Source organism: Somniosus microcephalus, chromosome 19, assembly GCF_052327205.1.
Source record: "Somniosus microcephalus isolate GS21.2 chromosome 19, FLI_Smic_1.0, whole genome shotgun sequence".
NCBI lineage: Eukaryota > Metazoa > Chordata > Chondrichthyes > Squaliformes > Somniosidae > Somniosus > Somniosus microcephalus.
In genome coordinates this window covers 36,351,882-36,363,522 of record NC_141005.1, presented here as the reverse complement: position 1 = coordinate 36,363,522, position 11,641 = coordinate 36,351,882, and the positions used below count along the sequence as shown (strand labels likewise).

General features: G+C 41.9%; 1 protein-coding gene across 1 annotated transcript in view; it reads right to left on the bottom strand.

Annotated features, from left to right (window-relative positions):
• The window catches only part of tbc1d10ab (TBC1 domain family, member 10Ab), a 79,791-nt gene continuing 68,150 nt past the window's right edge, over positions 1-11,641 (bottom strand). Inside the window, exon 9 of the mRNA XM_085961553.1 lies at positions 1-2,167. Within this exon, the coding sequence (XP_085817679.1) occupies positions 1,673-2,167 (495 nt within the window). The 3' untranslated portion in view covers positions 1-1,672. The remainder of the gene's footprint in view (positions 2,168-11,641) is intronic.

Genomic DNA, 11,641 nt, shown 5'->3' with positions numbered 1-11,641 from the left:
TGCTTTCCAGAAGATTTTATTGATTTATTATGAATCCATAGTATCAGCAAAATAAAATAAAGCTGTGTAGCTTAGATGAACTCTATGCATGTAGCAGTTCGTAGGGAAGCACAGAAACTAATTAAGTTATGTTATGCTTGTGGTGCTTATAGTACATGGCCACATAGACTTAGACAATATTCAACAAGCTCCAAGTATTTTCATGGTAGACTGCATGTAACAAAACAAACTGACACATAAGTTTATGATTCTTCAAATACAGAAAAGTATATTGACTTAACGCCAGGCCAGATAGTTTAACCTTATATTTGCACATCACTATATTTGGCGGTTTTAATAGTCTCAAGGAATGTAGAGCAATAAAACACTCAAAATTAGGCATTATATAGTATTGTGTTCTTATATATTCCACATAATATAGGAGAGAAAATTTTGCTTGATCTAAGGAGGTTTACAATAGCACTTAAATACCTTAACAATTGCTGCAAATCCATTGTGCATTGGTAATTATGTAGAAAAATAGCTGGATTATACAAGAGCAGCAAACACCCATACGCTGGTCTGTAGTCAGTTTATCAAGAGGATTCATAAAAACCTCTTGTAAACCAGCTTCTTAAATTTACATTCCTCAAAATTAAAAGGGAAAAAAGTGCTAGAAAGTTCAATTAGAAAATACATAAACTGTTTTTGTAAGGTGTCGTGGTTAATTATCCTGCTCACTACTGCATATATGGTATTCTCAACATTGTATGGAAAACATTTATTAAAGTGGCATATTTATACCCAGTTACAATTTCTTTTGCTCACCCATTTTATCTGTACATAGAAATGTTACAAATAAATGAATATGCATGTATGTGCAAGAAGTGTTTTAATCACACAAACGTATGACAGCACATCCTCCATCCTAAGACAGAAACCTAGTTTGTCTTATGAACAGAAAAAGGTATTCTCCTCCTCTGCCCCCCACCCCACCCAACCTCCCCATGTGCACAGACAGAGAGTTAAATTAATTCAAATAATTGTAATTAACACCGGTGTTGGAGCTAATCTGAACAAAAACTCAATAATAAGTCTCTTCCTTGCTACTGGAATTCCTTGTTACTTCAAAATGGAAATGGGAGCAGAGCAGTATCTGACCAAAGAATCAATCGAGGAAAAAAGTCCTATAAATATCATTCATCTTCACTTCGAACAAAAACCAAGAGGAAATCTTTACTACTACAGAAACAAGACATTGCTGACTGGAAAAAATATTGTAAAAATATTTACATTTTCCCCTAAAAAAAACATGTACGCTGATGACAGCTAACAGTTCATTCAATTAGAGTTTTAAGAGTTAAACAAAAACCCACTAAAGGTGAACATATTAAGCAGATTCTTCCTAAATAGTTTCACGAGCTGATAAATTAAGTATGTTCCTGGTTTTGGCCAGTTCTTAGAATTGTTTAACCACACAAATCAAATAGGAACAAAATTTGATACTTTTAAGTTTTTACTAACTCCTCATATTTAAAGTCACTGTGTTAAGCCATGAAAGGGTCACTATACCAACGACATTAAGTATAAACATACGTATCAATGGCTCCACCGTGCCAGCCAAAAGTCAGTTCACTTATGGAATGATTCAAATGTAGAATGTTCCTTTCTCTGGGTACTGGAATGATTCATTTCATAAGTATGTGTCCTGTTCAGTTCCTTCTGAGCTGAGACTCTGTTCAGACTGTTGCAGTTGAGTGTCCTTTTTTAGCATCGACTGATTCAGCTCTTCTGCGATATCTACCGGTTGGATAACATGTTGTTCATCTTTTAAAATTCTTTTGGTCTCATCAGGGGCACATCCATTTGCTATTGGTTCTACTTTTCCCATCTTTTTCTCCAGTTTCTTCTTTTCTTTCTTTTGTTCTTTTGTCTTTTTCTTATCCTTTTTCTTCTTTGAATTGCTGCTTGAATCCGAAGATGGAGACACAGGTGGGGAGTGTACCACTATGGAGGGCATCTGCACCAAGGCTTTATGAGAATGAGGCTCAGCCTCATTGATAGCTTTAGCACCATGCAATCTAGGAGGAGGCTGGTACTTGAGGTCACCATGCGTGCCCTTCCACTTCTTTAATTGAGTTAAATGTTCTTTTTCAACCTCCCTTTCTGTGATAGGAAGTTCGATTATCTGTTTAAAAAAAACAGTAAAGGTATTTTATTCATTTGTATATATTTTTTTTAAATTGATATAGTGAATAGTTCTGGTCTCTTCAGTCTTTCAGATGAGGCGTTAAGCCGCAGCCCCATCTGCCCTCAGGTGGGCGTAAAAGATCCCATGGCACTATTTCAGAGAAGAGCTGGGGAGGCCAATATTTATCCCCTCAATCAACATGACAAAAACATATTATCTGGTCATCATCACATTTGTGTTTGTGGGACCTTACTGTGCGCAAACTGGCTGCCACATTTCCTACATTACCACAGTGGCTACACGTCAAAAAGTACTTCATTGGCTGTAAAGCGCTTTGGGACGTCCAGAAGTCGCGAAAGGCACGATATAAATGCAAGTCTTTGGATACAGAGGTACTAGTGAAGGTGCAAAAAGGATTTCCTAGAATGATACCAGAGCGGAGAGCTTATAGCTATCAGGAAAGATTGTACAGGCTGGGGCTCTTTTCTCTAGAAAAAACTGAGGAGTGACCTGATGGAGGCCTTTAAGATTATGAAAGGGTTTGAAAAAGTAGACAGAGATGATGTTTCAACTTGTGGGGGTGACCAGAACTAGGGGCCAAAAATATAAGATAGTCACTAATCAAATAGGGAATTAAGGAGATTTTTTTTTTTTTAATCCATTGTGGTTAGAATGTGGAACTCACTACCACAAGGAGTAGTTGAGGGGAGTAGCATAGATGCAATTAAGGGCAGCTAGATAAACATACGAGGGAAAAAGGAATTGAAGGATATGTTGATAGGGTGAGATGAAGGGTGGGAGAAGGCTCATGTGGAGCATAAACACCAGGATGGACTTGTTGGGCTGAACAGCCAGTTTCTGTGCTGTAAATACTATGCAATTGATTGTTCTCATTTCACTAAAAATGCTGATGCAGGATGTACTAAAAGCCACTAATTTTTTCTCAAGTGCTTTTTGTGGGTCCTAACCTTGGTGTTCATACTTACCATCCAGAATGTGTATACATAAAACAAACTCTCCCTTCCCCCACATATTTTTGTTGAATAACAAGCAGTCTAAAAATAAAAATAGATTTTCTAACAGAAAATGCTGCATTTTCAGGGTTTGAGATGTGCTGCAGCATTTAGTATTATAATCCTAGTATTACTGCCTCATTTTAAGTAATTTCTATCTGTAGGTCATACAGCAACAAATCTACGGTCTATATTACCCCAACTACCATGCAAGCAGAAGGGAGCTGGAGTGGCATGGAAGGGGAGCAAGCAACGGTTGGGGTGGGGGGTTCTATAAATATCCAGGAAGGACAGCATAAATGTGCAAAATCTGTTTTTTGGGGTCTACCACCACTCAATGCAAGAAGGCAAAATATAATCCTCAAAACCTTAAGGATGTTAAAATACAAACCATGTAAAGTAACACTAACAAAAAGTGGAGACAAGCTACCAGCAAAAACTCTTTCATGAAGTATTCCATCTCCTACAGAGTGGATCATTTTTTTCCTCAACCACATCTTAGATTTCCATTAAAAGCTCCAGATGGCTGCGGTATGAGCTGGGAAGTAGCCAGTATTACAGTACAGGCTCCAGACATTTCCATATTATACTGTGTACTTGATAAAGGTTATACTGTGTACTAGATAAAGGTTATGAGCAAAGACAGACGACTATTCCAACAGCTGCTATACGATCAGTAAGTAATATGGACAACATTTATGTTGAAGGAACATTAAACCAGCTAAACGACTTTTTGTGTCACAAAAGGTGCTTGAACAGACTGGGACAGATACGGCGCAAATTCATGAGGATAAATCTTTTACTGTAGCTCTAATCTGATAAGCTTTCAAAAGCAACTTATGTTGTGACCTCAGTGTTGGAAAGATTTAGTGCAGACTCATCAAAATATTAGCACACCAGAGCTCATGAAGCATTGGGAGGAAATAGTTGAGGCCACAATGGATTCACCAGATATGAAAAAGGGAAAATAATCACTTGGCCCCGCGCCACGCCCGATTTCTGGGCACTAAAATGAGTATTCGGAGGATGAATTTCGGGTGGCGCTATCCCGAGCCGAATCATCCCTGGAAGTGCAGTGACTGCCAAATTGGAAGCCAGCAACTTCAGAGTGTCCAGGGCTCCCATCTGAAACAGGCCTTAGGCCCCTGGAGAATGTTAAGCAGGGGACTAACCCCCATTTTAGGACACCACTTCCAAATTTGACAGAAACTGGGCGCAACATGCGAGGCAAGCTGCATCGGCATTTCGCCGGTTTTATGGAAATTCAGCCCAATTTGGAGTTACTCTTCGGGCGCACGTTCCAGGCGTGTCGCCCACTTCCGGAAAGAAATCAATTTCTCGGCCAAAGTTTCCACATGCCTTCGGCAATAATTCAAAAAACAAAAACACAAGTGGAAGATCCTACTGATTTTATTTCAGTTCGAAGAATGTTCCGAGTTCAATCTGGGTTCCGTCAGATTCCCCAGAGGAGTTTACAACATGAAGGGGAGCGGTGAGTCAACCAACACTTCAGGAGGTTCCAATTGTCCCTCAATATTCTGAATTATCCTGCATTGAAAATTGATCCAATTTTGAATGCAAGTAAAGGAGACTACGATAAACTATTTCATGAATGCACAAAATAGTTTTGCTTTGGATCAAAGCCAGCCAACTGAGAACACTTGCACATAAACCCATCTTCAACATGCATTTACTTAAAGTATTTCAGATACAGTGACACTGGGAACAACTCTGGTCTGGCAGCATGTCCGTAAATTGACTTTAATGTTAAAACGTCTGGCTCCTTTGTGTTTTTTTTAAAAAATTATTTGTAGCCACAGTATTTATGTAGCTGGTCCAGTTAAGTTTGTGTGTGAAAGTGAGCTTGCAGGATTAGACGCTGCGCATAACATCCCTGCAGATGAAAGTACAGGCAGACACAAACGTCGTTAAAAAAAAATATTAGCATCAAACTCTTCGATGATGACGTTGATGTGATCTACAATGATTTAACAAGGGTTTGTGTTTGCTTGCCTGCCAGCATATCAACTTTACCTACTACACCTAATAAGTACTCTCCCAAAATGCTCTTCAAATACCATTTGGACCCCTTGTTGAAGGAATACTGTCAGAATAACATTTCGCATCCTGGTCTGAATAGAAATATCTCCACCTAGTTACAATGGCACCAAAATAATTCTGACTAATCCTGAAGGGCACTTTGGTAAGTTTGGAACCAAATCTTCCCCTAACTCAAACTTTTGGCTCAATTGTCCTTTCAGGATTTCTATGATGGTTTATTTCCCCCCCACCCACATCCAAAACCAAGCCTGCACCTGTGAGATGGAACTATTGAATGACTCTGCTACCCTTGTCTTAAGGGCCATTGAACAACTTCTGCCCCTAGATGAAGTCATTCCTTCCACAGGGAGAGCATGTGGCCTCTGCCTAGTTCATTGATGGCATAACCAAGATCAGGAAAGCACTGTAAGGAATCACAGACATGAATATTACCTCTATTTTATACAAGTACATGCTATTCGGATATGGCTTTGTACAGAGTCTGTGCTAGAGCACAGGTAACTGCAGTTTGAGTCATATGTAGTTACACAATTATACACATGTGGTAAACCACTTTTATCGTTCACTATCGTTACACTATAGTTATCACTGTTGTATTGTTACACTATAGTTATCACTGTTGTATCACTATACGAGGTCGCCTCTTGTCGCGCTGTTATACCTGGGCTGACCACCTCCGACTCCGCCCATGGCTCCACCTACCTGCCCAGGTATAAAGGTAGTTGACTGGCTGGTATTCCTCCATGTTGGACCCGATCACCCACGAGGGTGGGCTCTGTTATTTAGTCAATAAAAACCTTTAGTTACGTTCCTAACTCGTCGCTTTTTATTGGACGAATTGATAGGTATATCAATACATTAGGGTGAGGAATGCTTGATGACTGGGCCGGAGTAATATAGGGTGCTGGGAAGAATGAAGTATTGCAATACATCAACAGCAACGTGTCTTCGTGGACACTGTGGGAGCTGTCTCCTCAGCAAATAGCCCTGTTTGAGAGACTGGGATGGGTGGGAAGTTGGCTCTGACTGGCAGATGTTTCAGGCACTTAGGTCACTTTTCTTGGATTATGCAACATCAGAGGATGCATCTTACTGCTGCCAGAAAAAGATGTGTGACAGAACTAATTCTGCCAACACTTGTCTGTCTGGATTGGGTGGAATTTTCTAAGTTTGCGCAGGGTAAGGTATGAGTGGTGGAGGATTTTGAGTTGCCCATCTGCTCAAACACAGGGATGAGGAAGCTCTACTCTGTCAAAGGCTTTTTCAGGGCTAGCAATTCTGCTCTTGCAGTAGTGCACAATATTGAACAGTCGTTTGGTGTTGTTTGCCAAGATGCATTCTTGGATTGACCCGGTTTCGTCTGGGTGCATTAGACCGGAGGCAATTTAGTCCAACCTAGATCCAGGATCTTGGCCACTCCTGTATGATCACAAATAACGAAAGATATGCTGCACAGGCATTGGGGTCCTTGCCTTTCTTATGCATTAAAATGACTGTGACCAATTTGAATGAGTCGGGAAGGGTATACATCACCAGCATTTGGTGAAATAATATTGTGTTGTCAGCATCAGGGGAGAGCACTTTGTAGAATTCAGCAGAGAAATCATCTAGCCTTGGTGCTTTGCTGGACTGCAGGCCTGGCACAGGATGCTGGATTTCAGAAGCAGAAATTGGAGCATCTAATGCTTGTGAAATTTCATCCGAGGGGAGGAAATGGGAAGTCAGATAGCAGCCGCTCTGCTTCTTGCTGAGTGGTCTGTACCTCAAGAGATGTAGCGGGAGACCCAGTACCTAGCAAACTCTCGTTTATCTCAGTGGGTTCACAGATGGTTTTAGGATTGACGTGATGGTTCTATTCTACGTTTGTCTGCACAGGACATGCATGCTAGAAGTTTTGCTGGCTTGTCCCCCTGCTCAAAACGATTTAGCTTTGGTAAAGCAGAGCGTCCACTCAGCACCCACAGGGTAAGTTGTTTAGCATAAACACAAAACGTTGAGCGTTTGTTCATTCCACAGATAACGACCAACCTGAATGAGGGCTCTTTCAGCACTGGCCATGCAGAACCTTTAATGGTGGGTTTCTAGTTCACCCACTATGTTCCGGATCCCTCCAAGTTTGAAGCCTCTTGCAAGGTCTGGCTCTTGAATAGGCGATTGAGTGGCCCCCTTAAAGACTGCTTTTGCGCTTTCCCATAGTACTGTCAGGGTGATGTCGGGGCGCTCAGTCTTGGAGATAACTGGGTAAGTTAAATACGAACGGAGATTATAAATTCATGGGTCCCCAAGGAGAGAGGCGTTGAGTCGACAATGTCGTGGATAAGAGGGTAGCTTGTCTAACATGAGCTGAATAGTGATCGATGCCTTGTCAGAGATGGCAACAGCATCAATGGTTCAACTCTGCACCCAAGCCAGGTGGGACTGTTTCAAAAGGTAATCAAGACGCAGTTGAAATTGTGTAAGTTGGGAGTAAACGGTGAAATCCTTTCCAAATAAGTGAAAGGTCTGCCATACATCTACAATGCATAGATCCCCATAACTCTCATGAACCATCATGGCTGCCTGTCTAGGGCATTCAGGGTTGGCACGGAGCCCATCAAAACACACACAGTTGTGGGAATAATGATGTGGGAAATATGGGGGAGTGTGAACGTACAATCCGTTGCAAAGCATATTGGACCTACTGTTTGATGGATGAGTTTTATGATAATTGCAATTAACTTCACTCACTAGCAGTGGTAAATTGAACACAGATTTAATGACCACCATACAGTCATAAAGAACTGATCAGATGGCTTTTAAACTTCCAGATCAAAATGATTAAACAAAGTTATGTTGCTGTTGGGATGGGAGGGGGTGGGGTTGGTGTAGCTGTGCCCACTATTGACCTGTTCTCTCTCTTTTTGGAGTTGGTAGACCTCCTGTGCTTTGCCAGCAATTTTTGTTTTAGTTTCAAACCTGAGCCCCAGCTCTCTCATTTTTGTGCCTTTTCCTTCCACTGCCCAGCTATTCACACATCCTTTGGTTTCTTTCATTTCTTTAATGATTCTTTCCATCACTTAACTAAGAGGACGTTACATCATCCAACAATCATGTTTCTGTTTGCCTCTTTTTTTCCTTACACTTCCCTCTTTCTGCTTCTGTTAATTGTTTGTCTCTTATTTTTCAGTTCTAAAGAAAAGCATAAACACAAAACGTTGAGCGTTTGTTCATTGCACAGATAACAACCAACCTGCTGTGAGTTTCCAGCTTTTTTTGTTTCAAATTTCCAGCATTTGCAGTTTTTTGCTTTTAATTTTTAATTTTTTTGGGGCAGCCTTGAAAACGTGTTATTGCCTCAACCCACCAATTATTTTAATTTGGGGGCGTGGCTTGGTACCACCCATGCTTATTGTTTGGTAGCCTGATTTGTTTCCTCATTTGTAGATGGAAATACAAGTTTCATCTATGACCGTTTTGGCAACCCTGGTTTCTACCAGGTCAGTACTGGGTGTGCCCGTAGCCAATAGATTTCATAAATAGACGTTGCTTTTTGGAATGTTGTACATCAACTTGTTTTACATGTTTACCATGCATTCCTGAACAAAACTGACAAATGACCTCATATCATACTGCTTCCTTTTTCATAATGAAAACAAACATTTTTACCAAATCAAAATGCTTGGGAGTTTGTCATTTTATCTAAAATTACAGAAACTATAACAAAGTACTCTTCCTTGACTTTAATAAGTAAGTCTGAGTATTAAACAATTTAACCTTCAAAAATATTAACTAGAACTTCACTCTCAGTCATCGACATCTGAACAAATTCATTGATGCATCACTGCTTTGGAACACTCCGTAATTAACTGCTAGGAGGCACTTTATATTAAATTCATGGAGCCGTAATGATTTTTGGGATGTGTTTTCAACCACAACCAACCAATATATGTCGACTGCCATGCTAATAAAAGGCCTTCTATTCAAGCAACTAAGCTATTCCATACTGTAAAGTGCAAGCCCATAAAGGATGACGTGACAAGAGTCAACCTTTTGAGGACTGAGTGTCACAGGAGCTTTTGCACTTTGGCATCAGTTGTACTATAGCAAGAGTTAAAACTTGCACCAGCACAACAACTTTCATTTATATAGTACTAGCAGGGGGTGCCCGGCGTTGCCAGGGCAATTTTGGGCCGCGCGGTCTCCCTGCCCCTGTTCCCCCTCTCTCTCTCCCCCTCTTCGTGCTGTCCTCTCCTTCCCTTCCCTCCCCCTCCCTGCCTAGCGCCTGAGGCCCGGTGCCGTTGTGATAGCGGCCGTGCGAGGCCTAGTGCTTGAGGCGCGGCCGGGCTGTCGGGCCGAGACGGACCCGAGCTGAGCTCCCCCGCGGCTGACGGCCGGCCGCTGCCCCGACCGGTGTGCGCGTCGGGCCGAGCGGTTGCGAGGCATGGCCCGAGTGAGCCGAACTTACCTGCCGCTCCGGCGGGGCGGGATCGGGAGCCGCAATGTGGGGGTTTCTTTTGCTGCTGCTGTCCCTGTGGGGATGGAAAAATGGCGGCGAAGTTTGGGGAGACTGGAGGATTAGGACCTGCCCATGACGCACTGATTGGTCAACCATCAGGTGAGTGAACTGTAGGGTTGGTCAAGCAGCACGTCACTCAACGCTAATGAGAGGTAGGATTGGTCAACCGCTAACGAGTGGATTTTTGAACGTTTTTTGTATACGGTCCAAACAATTTTTGTCTGAGGAAAAAGGACACACGCACGCACGCGCGCACACGCGCACACACACACACACACACCCACCCCCCCCCCCCCCCCCAATTAGGACAGGTGAAAAGAGGTGGTCTTTAAAGGAGAAGAGGCTTGGGGAAGGAAATCCAGAGCTTAGGGCCTAGGCAGCTGAAGGCACAGCCGCCAATGGTGGAGTTGAAAAATCTGAAATGGGCAAGTGGCCAGAATTGGAGGTGCAGAGTTCTTGGAGAGTTGCAGGGCTGGAGGAGGTTACAGAGGTTTAGAGGGGGGTTGGGGGAGGGGGGCGGTGCGAAGCGTGGAAGGTATAAATTGAGGTGTTGCCAGACTGGGAGCCAATGTAGGTCAGCGAACAGGTATGATGGGTGAATGGGGCTTGATGCAAGTTAGGATAGATGAGTTTTAGACGAGCTCAAGTTTATCTAGTCTATAGGTAACTCAGCAGATGAGCAGAGACAGGGGTGGAGACAGGTGATGTTAGAGGTGGAAGTAGACGATCTTGGTGATGGAGAGGATATGGGGTCAGAAGTTCAGCTCAGGCTCAAATAGGGCACCAAGGTTGCGAACAGTCTGGTTAAGCCTCAAACAGTCGCCAGGGAGAGTCATGAAGTCGGTGGTTAGGGAACAGAGCTTGTGGTAGGGACTGAAGACAATGGCTTTCCAAAGAGGATGGAGGAAATCCTTGCTCATCCAATACTGAATGTCGGACAAGCAGCGTGACAAACCAGAGGCATTGGAGGGTTCGGGAAAGGTGGTGCCAAGGTAGAGCTGGGTGTTGTATTTTCAGATGAGAAATAGGAGTGGACCAAGGATAGATCCTTGGGCAACGCCAGAGGTAACGATGCAGGAGCAGGAAGAGACGCCAACGCAGGTGGTTTTCTGGCTACAAAGGATAGGAATTGTACCACCCAGTTGGACAATGGTGGAGAGGTACAAAAACAGCAGCAAATAAAAATTCAACTATTGAAGTAGAAATACATTTGTTGATTTAATCTCAATTGATAGCACTCTCCCTAATGAAACAAACATCAATTTTGTAATCATATTCTGATGCTTTCCAATTTTGAGGATTCTATTGTAATCATCAAAAGTTTTTCAAATTCAATTTAATCAGTTAATTTTTAATGAATCAACACAATCCTGGTTAAATCAAGTTACTGATTTTTAATATTTAAATCTGATACTGTATCTATGTCGTTCATGGAATGAACACAGTATAATCCCATTGAGCTATTTTGAATCATGCTGTGAACAGTATTTGCACTATTAGCCAACTTCCTTTTTTAAATATATATGTTCAATTGTATTGTGAGCTGACAAATGCTAAATTGCAATCTGTTTAGACAGAATATCTGTGTAAACAAATTGTTAACTTATGGAAGTTATCTAGTAGTGCGTTAACACAAATTCAGGTCAAATCAAATTCTGATGGCCACAATTTTCATTCATTATTTGCTACTTGTTCATCCTGTGGTTATCTGGCAACTAAACCCAAAATAGCTATCTATGGGGAAGCTGAAATGTTACTCTGTGGTCAGTTTGTTTTTCCAGTCAAAAATAATACTTCTAGCATTGAAATGGCCTACAACAGCACCCATCAACAGTACTTTCTGAAAGATAGTAACACTAAGTATTTCCTCTACAGGATAAAGCTAACTAATAAAATCATTTC